This window comes from Kogia breviceps, chromosome 14, assembly GCF_026419965.1.
Source record: "Kogia breviceps isolate mKogBre1 chromosome 14, mKogBre1 haplotype 1, whole genome shotgun sequence".
Classification (NCBI taxonomy): Eukaryota; Metazoa; Chordata; class Mammalia; order Artiodactyla; family Physeteridae; genus Kogia; species Kogia breviceps.
Window position 1 is genome coordinate 1,788,723 of NC_081323.1, and position 23,250 is coordinate 1,811,972.

A 23,250-nucleotide genomic window follows, 5' to 3' on the forward strand; every position below is an offset into this window, starting at 1 on the left:
ACCCCCCTAGGTGGTCACAGAGCACCGAGCTGATCTCCCTGTGCTATGTGGCTGCTTCCCACCAGCTATCTGTTTTACGTTTGGTAGCGTATATACGTCCATGCCGCTCTCTCACTTCGTCCCAGCTTCTCCTTCCCCTTCCCCGTGTCCTCAAGTCCATTCTCTACGTCTGCATCTTTATTCCTGCCCTGCCCCTAGGTTCTTCAGAACCATTTTGTTTTAGATTCCATATATATGTGTTAGCCTACGGTATTTGTTTCTCCCTTTCTGACTTCACTCAGAACTCAGCCTTTTAAAGATGCGCTCGCACCCTGGAGGGTCACCCCGAGGGGCAGGAGGGCTCTCGCTCTGGTGAAGAAAACCGCCCTGGGCGGGGGGGGGCCTCCCAGGGTCTCGGCACCCACCGTGCAGTGCCGCCCCTGGATGAAGCTCTGGGAACAGGACTCGGGCCCGCGGCGAGTGGGCACCGACGGGGAGGCCGGCACCTGCATGGGCCCCCCCGCCCCTTGGGGCCCCACCTTTTCCTCTGGGGACGCCCTCCGCCGTCGGGCGCTGGCTGGTCGAGGCCTGGCTGTGGCCTCACCCTGGGTTGGCCCCCCGCCCTCCCCTCCCTCCTGCCTGCCCGACGCTTCCCGGGAGCAGCAGACCCCCGAGAAGCCCCTGCGCCCGATCCTCCCCGTGGGCTCTGGGAGGCGCAGCCCAGCCCAGGCCGGAAAACCGCCACCGTTCAGACGCGGCCAGTGGGAACGCCCGGCTGAGGTCCCGCCTGGCCGCCAGGGAGACGAGCAGGGCGGCCCGGGGCACGCTGGAGCGTAACATAAAGGACAGCTGGTCTTAAGTGAGTCTTCTAGTTCAATGTGAGGTTCGACCTGGCAACGTACTTGCTGGAGGTGGGAAAATGAACCAATATTTTGAGGAAGAACGTTTAACGATATTAATAAGTTAATACCCATGACTAGTAATAACACGATTAATAACAGCACAGGTGTCGGGAGCCTCAAGTGGGCGCCCTCAGCTGACTCCAGGAGGCGGGCGCTACCGTTACTTCCATTTAACGACGAGACAGAGGGAGTAGCCGGCAGAGGCCCCGCCACGCCGCACCCTGGCCACGTGGTGGCCGGCCACCTGGATTCTGAGAAGGGTGGCTGAGTGCCACCTGCCAAGTGCACAGTCCCACCTGGGGAGGACACAGGCGACAGCCAGGATCTGAACACGTACCACGCCGCCCCGACAGCCTTCGACTCTGCCCCACGTCAAGGCTTCCCACGGAGCCGCGGTCACCCAGGCAGTGTGGGGCTAGCAGAGGGACAGACACGCAGACCAACGGAGAGAGGCAGAGAGCCCGGGAACAAACCCACAAACAGGCCCAACTGAGTTTTGACAGGAGTACAAAAGCAACTCAATGAAAGCCATTCCAACAGACGGTGCAGGACACCTGGGCATCCATAAGCATCCAGACACGAAGTCTCACGCCTTATGTAAAAATTACACAGAAATGAACTTGGAATGGACCACGGAACAAATGTAAAATGTGAAACCGTAAAACCTTTAGAACAAAGCCTACAGCATCTTCAGGACCCAGGGCCTGGGAAGAGTTCTCAATACTCAAGCCCAATCCATCGAAGGAAAGTGAAAAATCAGACTTCATCAAAATGAAAAACTCTTGCTGCCAAAGGATGCCATGAAGAGGATGAAAACACAAGTCCCAGAGGGGGAGAAAAAGTCTGCAAACGACATATCCGACAAAGGGCTTGTATCTCGAATAAGTAAAGAATTCTCAAAACTCAGTGATTAAAAAAGCAAACTAATTAGAAAATGGACAAAAGCCACAAAGAGACACCTCACCGAGGAGGAAGTGCGGACGGCAAACAAGCACAGGGTGAGCTCTCCAGGATCGTCAGCCGTCAGGGAGAGAGAAATGGGAACCACCACGAGACATCACCACACACCCCTCTGAACAGCTAAAACGACACGACACCACCCGACGCTGACGAGGACGTGGGGACGCCGGGCCCCTCACGTGGTGCGACCGAAGACGGTACCGTCACTCCAGAAAAGTGCGTGGCCACCCCTTGCAGAGCTGAACCCTTGCTCCCCGGGCCGCCCAGGGACCGCGTTCCTGGACATCTGTCCCAGAGAAATGAAAACTCATGCTCAGGCGAACGTCGGTACGGGAGTGAAAGATCTTGGAGGTTTACTACGGGCCCACACTGGGAACAACCCAAATGCCCTTCGGAGGGTGAACGAGGGCAACGCGTCCACACCCCATGCTTCGCAGCAGCGGAAAGGAATGAACTTCGGACACACACAGCTCGGACGAGTATCCAGAGAATCATGCTCAGTGAAAAAAGCCAGGGGCTCCAAGGCAACACACCATTATGATTCCATTTATGTGAACGTCTTACAATGACGAAAGCACAGAGACAGAAGAGATGAATGACCGCAAGGGTTATAGGGATGGCGGGTGGGCGGGGAGATGGCTGGGGCTCTGAAAGGGCAGCTTGAGGGTGCTTGTGACGGAACCGTGAGCGTCTTGACCGTGGAGGTCGGGCGGATCAGCACGCGTGATAAAACCGCATGGACGGACGGACGGACGGACGGACACACGCACACACGCACGCAGGCAAGACTGAAGTCTGAGCGAGGGCCCGGCTTGCACCAACGTCACACCCTGGTGTGACCCTGCACGGCAGCTCCGAAAGACGTTACCACCGGGATAAACTGGGTGAAGGGTCTGTGGGGTATCTCTGTACTGTTGCTTAGAACTGCATGCGTATCCACAACTATGTCAAAATAAAAAGATTCCTGAAAAAGACATTTCTTCCAATGAGACCCTACGGGAAGCACATTTAGGAGTCAACGGAGTGGTGACACTTGGGGAGCTGGTCCAAGTCTGTACAAAGCCTGGCCCTCCTGCTTCCTGCCCACCCGGGGGCCTGAGACGCCTCTGAGGACCCCAGGCCCAGCGGGCACCAGGCCACAACCCTCTTGAGGCCCCTCACGCCTCATTTCAGCGGGACCCTTCTTCTTGGGAACCCTAATTTTGGTTCCACTTTCTGGTGAACTTGGAATCAATGAAACTCCATTTCTTTATGGAAAACACCCCTATTACACATACACAATTCTTACAAATTATTATGAATGTGAACCTAGGAGCTCAGAGTCAACTTCAAAGCCGGGGAGAGAGGCCTTGGTGGAAACCACTGCTTCCTCAGGACCCGGTTTGCGGCACACGGACGCACATCAGCCGCCCTCCCATCACGACAGAGGGAGCGCGTGGCAACGGTGGACGCGCCCGTCCTGTGTGCAGACACCATCGCCCCTGCAGACACGGCGTTTGCCCGGGGGTGTGGGATGGCCGCCTCAAGGGGGTGGGCGAGGCAGATTCGGGGGACGCGGTACAGGGTGGGTGTCAAGGCGGCTCTGCAGAAGTGGCCGCGTTTGGAAGGGCAGGGGTGACGTGTGCACAGGGGGCAAGCGGCGGGGCGCCGCCCGAGCAAAGCTTCAGCGCTGAGACACTCAAAGGGGGGGGTGGTCAGCGGACATGCTTTCCCTTCTGCTCGCATCTGCAGCATTGCACGGAGTCTCCACGGGGCTTGGTGGCCCCTGGCCAGTTCCACCCAGGATTTGGGACAATGACCAGGAGGGGACGGATGCTCCGGGGGGGGGGGGACGACTGCTGCTGTGACCACCAGCTTCAGGGGGCCCCGTCCGGGTGAGGACCCGACATGACGGCCACTACCCACACGTGGCTATTTCTATTAAATACGGGGAGAAACTGAGCTTCTCAGTTGTGCGTGAGCCCATTCAACGCAGCAAAGCCAGAGACGATTTCATAAAACTGAGGGGCTGGGGGAAGGGCGTGCGGTGGCGTGGGACAGGCCTGGGATCCGGCCCCAGCTGGCTTGCTGATGTCCCCACGTGAACTTCCCAAACCTTAGAAGGTTCCTATCCAGCTGAGTCAATACTGAACACACATTCCCATTTGTTTTCCATTAGAACGCGCATCTGAAACCCTTCATGAGCCTGTTATTCCAGAAAATAATGAGTAACTTCTGGCGGTAGTTTTTCCTTCTCCCACAAAGGCGCCGGGTACAACCCTTCCATTATTGTAATTTCCTGGTGTAAGGGAAGAAACTGGAGAGGCTATTTCCGAGTCCCCGGGGGCCTCCTGCCTCGAGGGTGCGGCGCCCCCTTTGTCGGGACGTCAGGGTGAGCGAGGGCGTCAGGCCGGGTCCAACGGGGCGCCGTGTGGCTCCGTCCCTGGCTTTGCGCAAGGAGGCAGCGTCACCGGCCCCCTCTGAGGCTTGTTCCTGGAACAGAGGTGGAGCTGGGGGCCCCCCCGCGGCTTCGAAAGTCAGCCAACATTTAGTGCAAAAGGTCCCAGAAAGGCTCAACGTGTCTGGGGAATCAAGGGCTAGTCAGGGTCAGCGCCCGCCCTCAGCCTGCCCAGGCCACACCGGGCTATCCGAGGATGCTCCCATCAGGATTTCCAGGGGAGACAGAGCCATTTGCTGCTTTTGTTATCCTGATGAGTAAAGGCAGTTACGCATTTGGGAAAACCGTCTCTATCCATCTGTTTGAAAATAAGATGCGGGAGGCTTGATTTGTGATACCCAGGCAGCTTTACAGAGCGTCCTGGGTCTTGGAGAGAGAGGACCCGCCGCTTCTGTGAACAAGAAAGCCCCTCCCCAAGCCTGACACTCACTCCCCACCCTGATCCTTCAAGAGCTGGCTGCTGGCAGCCCTCCCCTGTTTTCTTGGGCTGCTTGTAGCTAATTTGGCCACCCGCCGCCTGCCCCTGCCCCTCAGGGGCCCGCAGGGCCTGCAGAAATAATGTCATATCCCATTCCCTTAGCTGACACCAGGCTGGCCCGAGCGCCCCAATTCTGAGAGACAATCAATCATAAACGCAATTCACCTTGTTGCAGCAGCAGCCCCAAGAGGAGCTAGGACATCCGCCTCCGGTGGAGAAGGGTCGATAAATGTTTGCTTTCGCGGGCCCCGCCTCCCCCCAGGCCGGACGCCCACTGACCCCTCCTCCGAGGCCCGGGGAGCCGGCCTCAGGTTGCCCGGCACCGCAGACCTTCCCCAGAGCCAGGAAGTTTTCCCAGGATGGTTGCCCGCCAGGGAGCCAGGGAGGGGCAGCCTCTGAGATGCAGGACACCCGGTTACATTTGACGTTCAGATCAACAAGCAATACCCTTTACTCTAAGTATGTTCCCGATACTCCTGCATAAAAAAATGATCCCTTGTTTCTCTGAAGTTCAGATGTAACTCGAGTCCTATGTTTTAGTGGCAACTGCCGGCAGCCCCAGCAGGGACCTCGGCAGTGGTGCTTGACCCCGCTCCCCACTCGACCGGAGCTGAGCAGCTGTCCCAAGGCCAACCCCACCCCCAATCAGGAGACAGAGTGCAGAATCACCTGGGAGCTTGGCTGCTGGCCCCAGGGCCCCATCTGCAGAGTCTGAATCAGCAGGTACGGCCACAAGCAATGCATCTGTAATGTGCTCCCAGCTGATGCTGCAGGTCCCTGACCGGGTGGGGGGGTGGGGGGGTGGGGGGGTGGGGGGGTGGGTGTCCCCCAGCATCGGCTGGGGCTTCCCCCACCTCCACACCAAGGGGCCGGGGCTGCTTCCTCCACCTCCCCAGGCCTTGAGTCTAAAGAGGAGAGGGGGGTGCCCACTTCTTGGTCACTATGTCATCCAGAGGCCAGATACTATAAAGTGGTCATTATCATTTATGCTGGACAGGAGCCCATGGGAAGACAGGCTCTGGGTCAGCTCTGAGGGGAACCCAGGCCTCAGGCACTCGGCTCACCTACTCGGGCTGGGGAGTTGGCCCTCTCACGGGCTTCCTGTTGTACTTGGAATCAAACCTCAAGTGTGCCCAGGAGGACTCAGCTGGCCGGCCTCCTCTCTGACCTGCCCCAGGACCTTTGCACATGCTCTTTCCACCCCCAGGTTCCCTCCCGGCCCTTCTCTCAGTGCTGTTCCTTATCACCCATCAGCTCTTGGCCCACAGGGCGCCTCCGCAGAGGGACCTTCCCTGATCTACAGCCGCCCCCATGACTCTCAGTGCCCCATGGGTTTCCTCCTGAGCCTAATCATCACCGCAATAGCTTCATTCCCTGTTTTAGCTCTTTCGTCTGTGCCCGCTCTGGAGCGTGAGGTCTGTGGAGCAGGGACCCCGCTCCCTAGTGCATGCAGCAGGTACTCATAAACACCCACTAAAATAAACGCATCAGCGATGAGTCCCACGGGGCCACTGTGGCGGCAGGGGCTGCGTGGCCCCTCCCCAGGAGTGGGGCCCCTGCCCGCCCTTGGGGCCCGGGGCTCACCTGGCTTGGAGCCTTCGTCCACGGAGCCGTTGTACAGCTGGCTGAGGAACTCGGGGCGGTTGTCGTTCATGTCAATTACGTAGATGTACAGGTCGATGGGGTTCTCCACCTTGTTGCCATTCATGTCCACGGCGTGGGCTCGGAGCTGGAAAGCACACACGCCATCAGGGCTGGCGGCCACCCAGCGGGGACACACCTGACCGGCCGCCTCAGAACAGCCGAAAGCAGGTTCCTCGGACCCACAGCACTGGGACGGTGGCGACGTGACAGCTCCGGGCCCCCCAAGGGGCAGCCCGGGGACACGCCATGAGCCTTGGCTGTCGGTCGAAATGGGGAAGGGTCCCAAGAGGGCAAAACCGGGTGTCCCATGGGAGCCTGAAACTGCCCCGAGGGCCCACGCTGATGCCCACCCAGGACCCACTCAGACCGTGCCCACGCCATTGACCACGCGGGTTCACGGCCACCTGGAGTGGCTACAGAAAGGCCATTTGTGCCAGCCAGGGCTGGGGGCTTAGACTCCTGCTGCTGAGAGGTCAGGCCTGGGAGAGAGACACGCACGGGGGCCTTGAACTTGGGCATCCACTGCGAGGCCGCCCTGCTGCCCATTCACACCCCGGCTTATCTGTTCTTGGGGCAGCAAAGAGGAAAAGGGGTCCAGGGGCCCTGGGGTGGAAGCCCCCCGCTCTGCTGGGGAAGGGGCTTCTGGGAACGACTTCGAGGTGCAAAGGGAAGATACCCTCAACTCGGGCTGGAGGGTCCAGAGGGGCTGCTCAGACTCACCCCTTCACTTTTGGATGTTTTTCTTTCATTCATTCATTCACTCATTAATTCATTCCCTCGGTCAACACCTATCGAGGGCCCATCTGTGCCAGGCACTGGGCTGCACCCTAGACTATGGCTCAGTGAAACATGGGGCTGCCCTGGGGCTTCTCGTGTGGAAGGGAGACGGACTCTGGGAAGGAGAGGAAGCAATACGGATGCGTGTGACCACAGCGACCCGCTGGGGTGGGGAGGAGGCCAGGCAGGCCTCTCAGAGCAGATGATGTTGGAGCTGAGCCCTGGACGAGGGGCCAAGAGGACAGCAAGCGTGGAGGCCTCCGTGGGGCACCCAGAGTGGCTGCGCCCTGCAGGCAGCAGCGGGGGCTGGAGCGAGACCACGGGGGACCCGGGATTTAGGCGGGAAAACCAAGTCTTGGAGAGAGGAAGGGACCTGCCTGGGCTCTCTCCAGGCCAGAGCTGTGATTGTCACCCAGCCGTATCCCGGACCCCGTCTCTCTGTGGAAATCACGCTACCCTCCAAGTCGGACACACCGGACCTCAGGGTCTTTGCACCAAGACGGCGCCAAGCCAAGGGTACCCAGAAGAGCCTGGGCTCCAGGCCTCCGGCGGGGGGGGGTTCCTCTGAGCGGGGGCCCCACCCACAGTTGTCCACGCGCCCCCCTCAGTGCCCTGCACTCTGCGCTCCACCAGCCTCAGGGGAGAGGCAGCGGTGCCATCCTTGCCTGCGGGAGGGGCCTCGTGCTAACTGCAGCATGCCAGCCCCAGCCCGACAGGCCTGGGTGGAATTTTACCCTTGAAATAGTGTGTTTAGGGGGACCTCAAGGCTGGCTTCACAGACCAGGTGATCTGAGTCCTCAGAAGGAGACAAATGAGTGCTGATTCCTGGGACCCGCAGCCCGCTGAGTGGTGTGGCTGCCCCCTTGCAGACTGGCTTGAAGTGTCGTGTTTAAACGTCTCAGGATGCTGCGCGGTTGTTTCCGCTAGCCACCCGCCCCGGCCGCCGTCAGTCCCCAGTTCCGGGAGCCCCGGTCTGCAGCTGCCCTGCTGCGGAAGTCCTTCCCGCGGGCCAACGGGCCATGCTTCATCTTGTCAAGTGCAGCCAGGCAATAAGGCGCTGAGCCAAAGGTTGAGAAGACTTTAAAAGAGGTAATTCTGAGCTAAAATTAAAGTCACCTTCTCACTAAAGTGACACTGCCGCTTGGGCCGCTGTCCTCAGCAGCAGGAGCAGCCCGAGTGGAGCCAATGACAGAAAGTGGCTGGTGCGGTTCTCCTCGCCCACCACCCCAAGTTTAAATAACATTCGACGGTGTACGCTGGAAATCTCTAAGAGCCCCCCCCCCACAAGCCCCGTCCACCTCAGGCTGCGCACACAGCTGCCGGTTGGGGGACGGGGGTCTGTCTTGGTGGTGGAGACAAGAAACGTCCTGCAACTTGCCAATCTGAGCATCGCATGCCAAGTGAACTTCCTGTGATGCACTGTGGGTGCCTGCGGACCGTGTGCAGGACCCCGTTCTCTCCCCTTCCAGGCGCTCGCTCTTCGTGTCTTAATCGTGAGCCACTGGCTTCTTCCAGGGGCCTGGGGTCCGGAACGTTCTATGTGGGCCCTGGAAGTGGCCTCGCGTGGGCTCTGGAGACTGTCTTCTGTCACCACCAGCCTCTGGCTCTCTCTGCGCCCCGGCTCCGGCGGGGGTGCCCCCACAACTCCACACGCACTGCCCTCCCTCACTGCTCACGAGGACCTGTGAGCTGGGTGCTCTCCGGTCCCTATCTTGGAGGCGGGGAAACGGAGGCTCAGGAAGAGTAGCCAACTTGCCCAAGGTGACGGTATGTGGGAGAACCCAACAGCAAGGCTTCTTAAGGAGTCCTGAGAGAACCTTCTGGGCAGGCACCTTGCAGGGCAGCGACAGCTCGTCTGTCTCATGTCTGTGGGCCTCCACGCGGCCGTCTCACGGTGACCCGTGTCCACAGTTCACCAGCTCCCTCTCAGGTGGGAGAGGCCATCCCACCCACTCCACAGCCAAAGGTGCCGGTGGAACTGGGGTCGGGGGAGCAGAGAGGATTCTAAAAGGGCCGCAAGGACGTGCGGCACTGGTCCCAGGAGTGAGGGCAACGGGGCTCACCTCGCGATCAGGTCACGTCATGTGGCGGGATTGACCTCAGTGGCAGGGAGACTGTCTGGGTGGACAGAGGTAGCCTCGTGACCTCTAAAATCGGAGCACTTTTCCTGGCCAGCAGCAGGCGAGAGAGTCAGAGACTTGTGGTACCGTCAGGAGGTGGGAGCGGCCCCTGGCCAACAGCTGCAAGGAACTGGGGTCCTGTCCGTCTGCCTCCAGCTCCCCCCCTCGGTCTCTCAGTCAGCACGGACTCGTTGGCAGGCGAGGGGAGCTGACCTTGAGCCGTGCCATGAGCACTGCGGTGGCAGCACACAGCCCCCCTGGGGCGGCAACAGTCACGTTGAGCTGGTGTGTTTCCTGCCGCGAGGCTGGCTGAACACGTGTTGGCTGGATTGTCTCGCTGGGTCTGTGCACCCACCGTGGCAGCTAAGGGTGGGCCCGGAGCTCTGGAGACCCCAGACCACTGCCAGTCGGGTCTCCTTTCCCCAGACCTGGCTCCCGCCTTCCCAGCAGCGGGTCTGGGGGGTGCGGAAGGGGGCTCAGGGAGGCGTGTGGTGCCCTCGGCGTCGAGCAGCTCTTGGGGTGCCCGGGGCTGGGGGTCCTCAGGAATGGACGTAACACTGGGTGTAGCTCTGGGCCGTTTGCACCGAGGCGCAGATGGGGCCCCGGAGGCCCAGACAACCACAAGGTAGGGTCCTCAAGCTTCGGCCTTCCTGTCGATCCCACCTCGAAGGGGGCCACGAGCCTCATGGCCTCGGGTGACCCGCACAGTCACGCGGGCCCTGTGTTCAGAAGGGCCTGCGTGTGGTCTAACGCTCTGCCGTCACTGTCTTAAAATCCTTAGTAAGCTCGGAGGGGCCCCTGTTTCATTTTGTGTCGGACCTGGAAATTCTGTAGCCGTCCTGAACACAGGGAAGTAATCGACTGAGAGAGGAAACCCTGGTGGCTCAGAGGGGACTGCCCGTCCCCCCGGGTGGGCTCCCACAGGTGCCCCTGCTCTGATGGGACATCAGGAGTCCCTCAGGGGAGGCCACCGCTGCCAGTGACAGAATCAGCCTCCTCCCACCCACTCCCTCCCTTCTGCGAATGGGTTGTGAGTGTCCCCCAAGGGCTGGGCTCTGGTCTCGGGCCAGGGGATGTGGTGTGGACGAGCCTGACGGCTCCCCGCCCGCATGGTGCCTTCCTTCTGGTCCAGGAGGTGGACAATTAACCGAAACAAATGACCAGCAAACACGAGCAGCAGCAGAGTCCGGCCACACTTAGCACCTCGGGCTGAAGCCGAGTGAGCTTGGAGCCAGTCAGCAGGAAAACACGGGCAGAGGCTGTGACGTCCATGCTCTCACGTGAAGGTCTTTGCTTGTAAATTACAACCCAGGAACTGGGAGTTCCGACGTCTTGACGATAACCCCAAAGGCAGCCTTACCAGGGGCTGGGCTCCGTCCTAAATGCCTCACGTGTGGTCACCCGTGAGTCCTCGGAACCACACGCTGACGCAGCCTGGCTGTCCGCCCCCTTCGCAGGAGAAAGCACTGAGGCCGTAGAGGTTAAGTGCCCAGGTCTCACCTGCTGGGGGCGGGGCTCCAGCCCACGTGACCTCCGCAGGTGCAGACCCTCATCCTGCAAACAAGGATGCAGAGCCCGGAGAGGGGCCTGGCACCAGGGCGGAGGGCAGAGGGCGTGAGAGCTGAGGCTTCCGCGTTGCTCCAGGGCTACTGCCACGGGCCACCAGGCTGTGAGGCCAAGGAGGAAAGGGGTGGACAGTCCCTTTCAGCTGAACCCCGAAGTCTCCACTTTCTCCCCCTTTTTCCCTCTCCACGCACAGCTCTGAGATGGAAACAGCAGTGCTGGCTTCAGAGCTGCCTTTCTGCTCTCAGAGAGGCAGGAACGGAAGGGCTGCAGGATGCGTGGCCGGCAATCAGAGAGGCCGGGGATGGCACGGCAGCCTCTCGACCTCCCCCCCCGACCATCAGAGCTCCTGGCAGAGCTCCTGGCATCAGAGCTCCCCCCCCGACCATCAGAGCGGATCCACGTCTTCTAGGTGGATCCAGTTCCACCAGTCGCTCGCCCAGTGTGTCCCAGACCCTCCCAGCATCACCCGGGAATGTGTCACAAGTGCAAATTCCCGGCCCACCCAGCCCCATGAAATAGACACTCTGGGGTGGTGCCCCACACGCCCCTGGCTTTTCTGATACAGACTTGGGTGCGCCTTCCCCCCCCCGCTTAGGGACCTGAGGCCATGGACACTCACGTGGTAGGAGGCTCGCTCCTCCCGGTCCATGGGCCGCGTGACATACATCCGGCCAGACATGGAGTCGATACTGAAGACCTCCACCGGGGGCTGGTCGGCGCCCACGCCCGTGATGCTGTAGCGGATGGGGATGTCGCTGTCTTTGTCGGACCGGATCTGGAAGGAGGAGCACACGGAGGGGAGGGTCAGGCTGCAGTGTGAATGGGGCCACGTGCACCCCACCTGCCGGCCACACACGTGGCCTCTCCCAGGTGCATCTGGGGCCACAGCCAATGCTTCGTCCACTCTGGGGACTCGAAGGGCAGGCAGAGGCCAGGAGTTTACTGAGAGCCGCCACTGCACGTCCGGTGGCCCACCAGGTGACAGGGGAGGACAGGACACAATATTCCAAGAGGAAAGGGTGTGCAGCGAGCGCGGCAGAGCCGATGACACCGACGGAAGAGCCTGCAAGTGATGGTTTCAAGTGGCGGAGGACCCGGTGCAGACACCCGGCACATCAAACCTCGACAAAGACGAGGGTGAGGGCATCGCACACCCCACGGACGCCTGAGGGCAAAAGGCTGCGGCCCGACACACTTGTGCCCCCGAGCTGTCACCGCGTAGGAGGGAACAGACGTTTCTGGATGCGCAAAGATGCAGAAAATGTCCTGTGTTCTTGCTCCTTTGACAGAGGCCCTGAGAGGTGGGTCACAGCAAGGATCTCAAGAACGGGGGCTGCCACAGAAACGGCCCACGGCCGGTATTTATAGACACAGAAACTTAGCTCTGAAAATGGTTGTCAACGTGGTTTTATGGAGCTGAGTACAAGCGCAAAAAGTTTTTTTTTTTATAACAGAAACTGTATATTGTTGAAAAAACAATTTAATAATGCTTATCTGGGTCCTGAATCCAAAGTAAGTTAGCAAAGCCTGACAGTTGGGGGAAGAAACAGAAAGAACAGAGAAAAATGCACGATTCTGTGTTTTATGTGGGGTGGGGTGGGGCTACACAGAAACAACATGTCACTTCTGACCAGATCATTAGACAAACATACGTCTTTGGGAAACAGAAAGGACACCAGCAGAATTAAACATAAGACATACGTCTTTCATTCAGATGAAGCAAAGACTCTTGTCACATAGGGGGAAGTTAACAATCATAGACACCGTGAAAGACTTGTCCGAAAATAGGAAACTGTAAATAGGCCACAAGGATGTGAAAGGAATAACTGATGGGGTCAAATTAAGAGTAGCATAAAACTCTGAATACACCTTTAGAAAATACAACTTTTAAAACGCAAAGCCCAGGGAACCACGGCAACCTTTTATAATAAAATAGACCACAACGAAAACCTCAAAAAATTGCACAAAGCAAAACTGACCAGGACATTTTATTAGAATAATGCAATTAAAATGTAATGATAATTTTAAAGAGACATTTTAGAAAACATTCTGAAGTAACCACAGGTTAAGGAATCAAAACTACATTTAGAGGTGATTTTAAAATAGTAATGACAAGGAGACGATTACACAGTGAAACCCAAGGAATTTGGCCAGAGACTGAATCGAAGCAAACCCTTAACTTCAAATGTTTTCATCATTAAAGCAGAATTACAGTGAATGAACTGAGCATTGAGCTCCAGAAGGAAAGGAATGAGAAAGCAGGATGTGGCAAACACCCAAGAAACTGATTAAGACGAATGCAGACATTTCTAAATCTGAAAACAGAAAAATCGGAAGAATTGATAAATAGATTCAAGAGCTGTACTTTGGCGAAAAATCCACAAGAAGATAGATGTACCTTTGGCAAATTTAAGAGAAAATAAATAAGACTTAAAAGAACATTTTATTCTTTATATTTTATGTTAGCCAAGTCGAAAATCTTGACAAAACTGTTTATTTTTTGAGAAGATATAAAATTTCAAACTCAGCTAGAAAGAAGAGCAAACGTGAAGAGACCACTATTTCTTTAGGCGATTCCTCCGCAAAGGGCTCCAGGGTCAGGTGAGCTTACCTAGGGGGTGTTTGAAAGTTTTCCAGAGCAGAGGACACAAGAGAAAAAGCAATCCCCCTGGTTTTACAAATCCTCCTTGGATACCATTCTCCTTCTGAGAGCACAAAGTAAGGTAACTGCAAACCAGTCCCACACAGAGACGGAGATGTTACGGTCAGAACAGAAATACCAGCAGGTGGGGTCCAACCTGCACTCGAGCCGCCATCATCACATCCAAACGAGAGGGCTCAGGTGTGACCTGAGAGCAAACCTCCAAAGAGCCTGTATGGCCTTCACTGTTTCTGCTACACTTTTGTAAACGGTCAGGCCACGTTAAATGAGACCAGATTTATTTTGCAAACAAATCGGTCTTACCATGATTACCTTTGGTAGAAATGTGGGTGACTGTAGAGAGAAAAATTAGGTTTTGGTAGAAAGCTGTGCCTTGAGATTCTAGTCCTGTTTGTTGTCTTTGAGGTTTTATTTTCTACCTGTAACTGGACTGGATCCGCGTTCTTCTAGTTTCCTCAAATATCTGGCGGTGCTTCTCCAAACCAACGTTTCTAATGTTCCCCCCCCCCCGCCTTTTTTTTTGGTCACGCCTCACAGTATGCAAGATCTTGGTTCCCTGACCAGGGATCGAACCCACGCCCTTGGCAGTGAAAGCGCCGAGTCTTAACCACTGCACCACCAGGGAAGCCCCTTCTCCTGCCTTTCTGACTTGGAATCACTAAGAACAAAACTGCCCTTTCCCCAAAGCCCTGCAAACTAAGGCTGGATGACTGGGTATGAACTTCAGAGAAGCCCCCGAAACAGTTCATGTACCAACAGCCTGCCTGCCTGTTGCCATGCCGACGTTCAGAAAGTTCCCTGGAACATGCAATGACCTCATCAGAGGCAACCAGACTGCAGAAGATGCTGTGAGATCCCCAACCAGAAATCTTCTCGGCTGGCTGCCCCCAGGACTCAGAAACGGGTTTAGAGCCTGTTCCAACGATTAACTTTTTCTTTTCCTTCCATGGAAATGCCTCATATTATACACCTGATTGTTTGCATCCTGTAGAGCCATCCTGCAACCCTGCCTCCTGAAATGAGACTACTGCTAACTTTACTGAGAGATGGGTTCAGTGAGATGGAGGCACTGCACCCAGAGGCAGATTTGGGGGTGGCGTCTCGCTAACCCACCTCCCCCCCCCAGCCCAGCTGCTAGGCCGCGAAACTGCTTGGGGGAGTGTCAAAGGCGGGGGTGAGGGTCGTGCTGTGCCTGTTTTCAGCTGCAGGCCCTTGAGCGCCAGCAGGGTGCAGGAGGGGGTTTCTCTGAGCTCCCTCATCCGCCTGGAGACAGAGCCTCAAAGAGGCTCAGGTGCCACAGATCCCCTCCCCACAGGGCGGGGTTATCACCTGAGGAAGATTATTGCCTCTAGTCCTGGGAGGGGGGCGAGAAGAGACAAACACACCCAGGCCGACCTGCCACACGACCACACCTCCCATCCCTCCTCCAAGACTCCATCATCTTTCCTACAAGTCACTTCCTCTCCCCTGAGAGGCCTACATTCCCCTCCCCTTTTCCTCTTAGACTTGAATTCTCAGCCATCTTGGGGAGCTACTCATTTTGCCCTGGTTCCCCCATGTATACGTGACGCAATCAACGTTAATAAACTCCGGCTGCTTGTTCTGTTAACCTTTTATTACGGGGGTCTCAGCCAGGAACTCAGAAGGGGAGAGAGAAATTTACTTTTCCTCCCCCTACACACCTAAGTGGGATTTATCTCAGAAACTAAGGGTGGCTTTTTCTCGGGCAACTTATTTCTGTAGCACAATAATCATCACAGGATGGTCTCCACGGAGGCTCCACAGAGATTTGATAATGAACATCCTTTCCAGCTGAACCTGGACCATAAGAACAAGCCATCCCCCAGAAAACGCCACTTCCGAGAAAATTCGGTCCAATAGAGGACACCTTTCCTAAACCAGCATTTACTGTTTATATACCAGAGTAGACACCCCCCCCCCCCTGCCCAGGGCACGAGCGTGGGGGCTGGAACCCCAGCCGCCCCGACGGCGATAGCGGCCTCTTACCTCCTTCGCTACAGGACAGGGAAGAGAAAATATCAGGAACCGATGGTCCGAAGGAGGCAACGCTTTCATCCCACAGGTATCATGGAGGTCAGCGTGACCTGGGCTGCTTGGGGGCCGACGGGGGCCTCCGAGAGGAGCCACGCGCAAGAACGCGCGCGCGCACGCGCACGCACTGTCCGTGACGGGCGCCTTCGCTCCGGCTTCCCTAGCTCCGCCCTCCTCCCTCTCCTATCTTCACGTCCGGTTCTCCTGTTCCTTGTCCGCCCTGAGCAAAACCACTGAGAATGGCCGGGCTGGTCGCCCCCACAGACCCCTAGGCCGGGGCACCGCCCGCCTTCTGCCTGGATTGAGGGGGGCGTGGGAGCCCATAGGGCCTTGCAGAGATTGGGGGCGTGGGGGACCCGTCCAGCCCACCCAGTGTGCTTCCCCACCCCGCCCTCTCCGGGCCAGGCAGCCCGTCCTTCACAGGGAAGTTAATGATGAAACGGACGAAGAGAACCTGCTACACATTTCAAGATTTTATTTTTTGCAAAGAAATCTCATTACATCCTGACCGTCGAGCCGCGTTCCCTTAATTCTCCAGGTGCCATTTGGCGGCGCCTTCTGAAATACGCACAGGATGCCCGGAATTCTCCCACAGTTTACCGTATTAAGAAGAAGTACTGTGCAGATGAATTCACCAGATCAGGGGAGAGCAGTTTCCCCTTGATTTGTGTCTGGAAAATGAGAAAAACATCACAGAAGCCTCCGGAAGGACCGTGAATAAAGAGTGGAGGCGGGCATTTCCATCACCCATCTCACTTTTATGACGCCACAGAGAATTATGCTCTTTTGCATTTGTTACTGAAGGACAGAGCAGATGGTAAAAGGTTAGTTTAGAGTGATGTCGACATTAAAATAACGTATGGTGCCTGGCCATTGTGTTCGCTCAGGGACCTCGCTAGGAGGACTGGATCCGTCCTTAGGAAAGGCTGGATGAAATGCAGGATTCTGGCAGAATCTCCCCCAAGGAGAAGGTATTTGCCTAATTTCGAATAAACTTGAAACTTGGAGAAAAGTCACCATGTGTGGTTTTGAATTGCAAACGCCTTGGAGGTTTATTCCCAAAGAATTGAAGGGGAGGAGAATCCCACTGGACCTGCAGAAAAAAACCTGCCTCAGGACAGGCAGAGACCCAGTCAGCCCAGGGGACGCCGTCAGTGGCGGCTGGGCCCCTGGCGTTTCAACGATGTCTTCACTTGGCCCACGTGGCCCGTCCTGTGTGCCAGGCCCCATCACGCTGGACAGACACAGCCCCGCCCTCACGCAGTTCATGGACCAGAGGAATTAGATCTAAAAAAGTGACAGCCTCTCAGTGTAGTATAAAGTGATAATTATAAAATGGGGGAAGAACAGGGTCTGTGAGAGATCCTGATGTAAGGACTCGGGGGGCAAAGAATTTTCAGGAATGTCCAGTTAAAATTGAGTGTTTGGTCTTTTCCACCACGGTACATGATTCCTGGACATGCATGTACACACACAGAAATACGCACATACAACAGACGTGTAAACACCCCCCCCCACACCTGCACACATACGTATAAGCATACACACGTGTGCACATGCACACGACTGGATCTTCCCTCCTTTTGCTCTAAGTCTCTTGGAAGGCGATGGCTATTCTGCATCTTAATGGCTTTGTCATGCCACTAATAAGGCCTCCCTGACCCTGTCCCCGTGTTTTAAAAGATGTTCTCAAAGCCGTTAGGATCAAGTTCTTCCACAAGGATGTAATTCTTCGGTGAAGTATTGTAGCGCTTTCTCCTTGGGTGATATTAAACCCAGAGACCTTCCCAGGAAAACACGTTGCAGACTCTCATTTTTGTTACGTTTTGGGAGTTTTGAGCTGCCTGCAGCAGAGGGAGAAGCTCTGAGTCGTGACAGCAGACGCTTTGCCCCCACCCACCCCGGGCTGGCCAGGACGCAGGCAGGCAAATCTGCACGTGGCCGTGACTGCGGCCGGCCAGGAGGCTGCACCAATTTTCCTTTACAATCCGACTCTCACCAGAGCCAGACTTAAGAGCACTCTTTCACCTTAAATGTATTTGCAGCTTCCCCGCGGCCTCAGCTGGTCCGCACGGCCCTCACGTTGGCCCGCTACGCTGGGGCTTCTAGATTTTCACGCTGACGGAGAATCAGCGTTTTCTCAGGTTTTGTATCTGTCATCCCGTCAGCTCTGCAGGGACGGCTCGCCTGTCCCGCCCCGCCCCCCCCCCCCCCCGCCGCTGTTGAGCGCTAACGCCGCCCCCCACCCCCCTCTGGGCCCTAGGGACGCAAATGTGCTGTCTGTCCCCACGGATGGCAGGTGCGGGCCTGGCCCGGTGAACAGAGGAGGTGCTCAGTCTCCCTCTTTGCACAGGAGAACTATCTTCTCTGAGCCCGAGGGAGGAGGCGGAGGGAAGGGGGCCCCCCGGGGGCGGCAGGTGGTCTTAGATCCCAGGTGGGAGGGAGACGGTCCACCCAGCCCTGTGGCTACTGTCTGGGGGCAAAGAAACAGCCGGGAAATAGGGAGGGGGGAGAAAAGAGAGGTGGTCACCCCTCCCCAGGTGAAAACCTGGAGCAAAAGGAGGAGGAGGGGGGACCACCCGCGGGCGCCTGCAGGGTTTTGTGGGTGCCCTGGGGGGCTGGGGCAGGGAGTCAGAGGGCACTGCTCTAGAGACTCAGCGGGAACCCGAGGGGTGTGGTGTCACCTGGTCCCCAGGCCTCCGGCAGGAGAGGAAGGAGGCTTGGGAAGGGGCTGGCGCCCGGGAGGGGTGAGCTGATGGGACCCACAGCAGGACGGCCCCTCCTCAGCCTGCTCTTCACTGTGTTTAGCTCGGGCTTCTTTGCCCAAATTAGGGTTTCCCTCCTTACGTGTCCTTGTTATGCCTCGAAAGCCTGAAGCTGGCACCGAGCTCGCCTGTGAAGAGGAGGGTTCCAGGAATCTCCACCCCACACCCCTGCAACCCCTTAAGGGACAATGAAAGAAAAGTCCCAGAATGTCGGCTCCACTGACGACCCGGTCCAGCCCCTTCTGCAGATAGGGAGACTGAGGCGCAGAGAGGCTAAGGTGCTAAGAGCCCCCTGCTAAGGCGCAGAGGTAGACGAAGGTTTCACAAGTAGTCCAGGATCAAGGGCAGAGTTCCCAGGTCTTGTCTCGGTCACGCTGCCTTCCTAGGAAGCTTCGAAGAGCAGAAAGGGAGGCTGAGGAAGCTGTGCCCACTTGTGCAGATGGGAGACTGGGCCCAGGAGGTCTCTGTGTCTCCCCGGGCTCACTCGGCCCCTGACGGGAATCTCAGACCCCGGGTGTGGCTCTCATTCCAGCTGGTTTTACAAATACACAGGGATTGCTGAAGTTCCGTGCCTTAAAAAGTCACTGTGGGCTTCCCTGGTGGCGCAGTGGTTGAGAGTCCGCCTGCCGATGCAGGGGACGCGGGTTCGTGCCCCGGTCCGGGAAGATCCCACGTGCCGCGGAGCGGCTGGGCCCGTGAGCCATGACCGCTGAGCCTGCGCGTCCGGAGCCTGTGCTCCGCGACGGGAGAGGCCACGGCAGTGAGAGGCCCGCGCACCGCGATGAAGAGTGGCCCCCGCTCGCCGCAACTAGAGAAAGCCCTCGCACAGAAACGAAGACAGAACACAGCCAAAAGTAAATAAAAATTTAAAAAAGTCACCGTGTCTCTAAGGCCCAGGACTAGAACTTCACTTCAGTTGCTTTTGAAAGTGATCATGAAATTGTAACCGAATCCTACGTGACGCAGCAAAGTTTAATTTAAAAGCCCTTTGCCACGGCGCTGGGCAAGCAGCAAGATCTGCCAGAATAAAACTGTTCTCTCAAGTGAATGGGGCAGACCTGGGGCTGAGGGTGAGTCGGGATCCCAGCTCTTCCCTCCCCGGCTCTTCCTTGATTCTCGAACATTACTTTAAGAGGCCTGACGATATTTGTATTTCTTGCGTTTTACGAAATAATTTCCACGCACAATGAAATTCAGCTTTCAATTATTTTCAACTAGGTTCCTGTGATGAGCAAAAAAAACCCAGAATGTGATAGGAAAAGGCATTTGTTATGTTAACACTGACACTATTATACATCGCCATTCACAGTTACTTTGAGTTTTATAAATCAGGAAAAAAGCCCTCAAAGTTGTATGAATATTAATGAAAGCCATGAATATGTTCTTACAAAATTTGCCTGGTGGGGAAGAGTGAATTAGATGCTTCTCAAAAGTGCCCTTCAGGTTGTACCAAATTAACAAAGACAGGTAGCTACTTAATTCGGGGTATGGGATGACAGAAGACATTATTGCTGACAGTGGGAACAGGGTAGAGTCCACTCCCGGCTCTCACTCAGGCAGCAGAGGCCCGATTTCCTTCTGGGGGGGGGGGTTCATCGTTCCCCACTGTGAGTGGTCCCGGGGAGCAGTCGGTCAAGACGCCCTGCCCTGGGCAACAGGCAGGCCTATGAGCCGAGCTGGCCAATCAGCTTCTCCTCTCAACTGTGGATGTTGAGTCAAGAAAGAGTGGGGGATGGGAAATACGGCTGGAGCCCCTCCGCTGCAAGGCCATCTCCCTGTCAAGACCCAGGGCCCTGGGGCCACCTGCTGGCCAGCCTTCCCTTCCAGTCTGTCTGCGTGAGGAGGGGTAGCTGCAGTGGGTTCCCCCGTTGAATTCAGTCAAACCTCTGCCTGACCCAGATGTAGTCGGAGGGGCCCTTAACACTGCGCGGGGCAGGGAAGCTCTAACCAGAGGGCAGCGTCCCCGTGGTGCCCGGGCCCCTGCCTATGCCGCCTCCCCACGGAGGCCCACCTGACTTCTCCATCCCAGTGTGCGGTGGGGTTCCCTGCGAGCAGAGCCAGAGATGGGACTCTTGTGTGAGTGGTTGCCTGCGCAGGGCCTGCAGGAGCAGAGGCAGGAGAGGAGAGATGCCGGCTGGGCTGGGGTCTGGCTTCAGCCCCATCTGCCGGGGGAGATCTGGAGCCTCCGGGTGAAGAGGTGGCCTCCGTGGGCCAGCCCAGAGTGAGGAGGGTCCGTCCTCTGCTGAGGTTTAGAGCGGCGGCTCCCAGGGAGGGAGCTGGGTGGCACCAGCGCCTGCTACACCCTGCCTCATCGTCTCCCCAGCCCTTCCATTGCAGCTCTTTCCCGTTCATGCTTTTGTTGACTGCTCTCTTTCTGTCTCCCCCACTGCACTGTCCAGGAGATGCTCAGGAGAGACGGTCACTTGGCTTGCAGCAAAGTTTAATTTAACTCAGCACCCGGCCTCGAGTGGTGTTTAGTTGACACCCGGTACCTGGACAGCCTCCTGGAAAAGTGAGGACTCTAAGGCGAAGTCTGGGCAGTCTGTGGCTTCCCTGGAGCTGCTTGAACTTGACAGCTAACAAGGGCTGTTGCTGCACAGAAACCAGAGTGGGGACAGATTTCCTTCCAAGGCCCCAGGCTGGGAATATACCTGTCCGTCAGGGAGCAGGGTCTGCGGGGGACACTTACTGCCTCAGCCGAATGGAGGAGGCGGGGATCCGCGGGGCGGATGGCTCTTGTGGGCTGCAGTTCACCCTCCGATCTGCTGCCCACACTCTGCCTGTTGTCATTTCTGGTCTCCCAAATGAAGGGTCAAGCATCTCGTCAGGAACGCTGCTTCATTAATACGTAATATGTGTCCCTGCCCGCCTCTGGAAGGCCCTGCACACACAGTCTCTGACAAGGGATGACCCCAGACAGGATCCAGTCCTTGGAGAGCAGCAGCCAGACCATGGCTGGGGCTGGGGGAGGCCCAGGCGGAGCTCGAGGGGTTAGGTCTAAGCAGCGGAGACCAGCCTCCAGACCCGGATGGAGAGGAACAGTATCAGGGGCTGGGTGCGAATGAGGGCTATTTGAGGGACAGCGAGTGCGGGATGAGGCTGCAAGCAGGCTGAGGCAGGGCACTGGGGCAGCCACCGTCCTGGCATATCTGCAGAGACCCACCCCTGCTGTCTTTGGAAACCGCTGCCCACCGCTGCTCTGTACGGACGCATGGGGAGGGCCCTTCCACGGGCTACAGGAGTACCTCCCCTGGCCCTGGGATTGGCTCAGGGAGAGGCATGTGACCCAAGCTGGGCCAATGGGAGCACAGCTTCCCCTGGCCCTGTGATTGGCTCAGGGAGGGCATATGATCCAAGCAGGGCCAATGGGAGTGACTCCTTTTGGAGGGAACGTCTCCTCCTTACTCTGGTCATCTTGCACCTTCTAGGAAGGTCATCCTGTCTCCGGCCAGGGACCCAGGAGAGGCGCCCTCTCCTCTCTAGCTCTCCACCTTGGCCAAGACCCTTAGCGCCTTGTTTTATTGTCCTCATTGGAAATGGGACTCGTATGCCAACCTTGCAGGGCTGTTGTTGCCAGCCTCCTTAGACCCAGGATTTGAGCAGAGGCATTGAGAACAGAGCTCAACAGGACTCTTCACCCAGGTTTTTACTGCCCGCCAAGAGCTGTCAACCTTTAAACAAAATGGCTGCTTCTCAGTCAGAATTCAGCCCCCAGATTCCAGATTGAGGCTGGGTCTCCACCGTCGCTGCGAGATTCATCCTAACCAAATCTCACGTCCTATTATCCTCGGTTGTGGGAGGGCTCGTACCCGCCCCCCCCTCCGCCCCTCCACCCCCCCGGGGTTCGGGGCCTCTGGAGCCACAGGAAAGGAGTAGCTGGCAGGGGGGCAGACAGGCTTATTCAGTGATGCTGCGGGGACCACACGTGTGAGGGCCCTTTCGGGGACCAGGGAAGATGGACTTTAAGCAAACTCCATCCACGGAGGGGTCCCATAAGAGCTGAGAGCGCCAGCTCCTCTAGGAAGTGTGAGACCCGACGCTCCTCCCAGGGGATCTTCCCCCTCCCTGCCCTTTGCAGCCTCAGATCAGCTCAGATGCCACCTCCTCAAGGAATCCCTCCTCACTGCCCTGGCTGTGAGTTCCTCTCTTCAGTCGCCTCTTCTCAAATCATCTTTAAACTCGATTCAACCTGGGGTGTGTGCTGACTTATTTATGGCCCATTTCCCCCTCCACTGGCTGCCCAGCTCTCTGTGTGTGGCCGGAACCATGGAGAGGTGTGGAGGGGATGGATGAGGAGTGCTGCCGAGACCCTGCTCCGTGGAGCGGAGAACAGGTGCCTGTCCCCAGGTGACGCATCAAGTCTTCGTCAGGCCCCATGTTTGTTCTCAGTTGCTCTTCTTTTCTTTCTCAGGGGCGCCCGGGGGTGATTGCTCTGCATCAGGCCCTGTGCTGAGCCTTGTCTCACCGACTGCTGCAACAGCCCTCAGAGAGGTGGTGCTAACCCACTTTAGATGAAGAGACTGAGGGTCAGGGAGGTGGAGCCAGGGTGCGAATCCAGAACATCCCTCTGCTTGGTCACCACTCGACACCCCAGGCTATCTGGGGCCCAGGGAGGAATGGCCACAGAGCATCAGGGAAGCACTAGTGCCTGGTTTTGGGAAAACTGAGAAGGCTTCCTGGATGAGGCAGAGCTGAGAGGGGCCTGCATTTCCTGGTGCCACACCTTCTTAGCATCAGTTCCCTGGAGCTGTGATGGCAGGAGCAACAGCAAGGAGCCTGAGGGGCCTTGCCAGGTGGGATGGTGGCCAGAGAGAGTGACACAAGCAGTTCTGGGCCCAGAGGAGCCCACTGCTGAATCCTCCCGTGGCATCGCCCTTCCTGCTAGAAGGAGGCACCCAGCAGCCCCAG

The 23,250-nt window shown here is 57.2% G+C and overlaps 1 protein-coding gene across 1 annotated transcript in view; it reads right to left on the reverse strand.

Annotated features, from left to right (window-relative positions):
• CDH4 (cadherin 4) overlaps positions 1-23,250 on the reverse strand; it is a 560,279-nt gene that overhangs the window by 62,570 nt on the left and 474,459 nt on the right. The window contains exons 5-6 of the mRNA XM_059036614.2: positions 11,483-11,638; positions 6,341-6,485 (exon numbers count right to left, since the gene is read on the reverse strand). Coding sequence (XP_058892597.1) covers positions 6,341-6,485; positions 11,483-11,638 — 301 coding nt within the window. The remainder of the gene's footprint in view (positions 1-6,340; positions 6,486-11,482; positions 11,639-23,250) is intronic.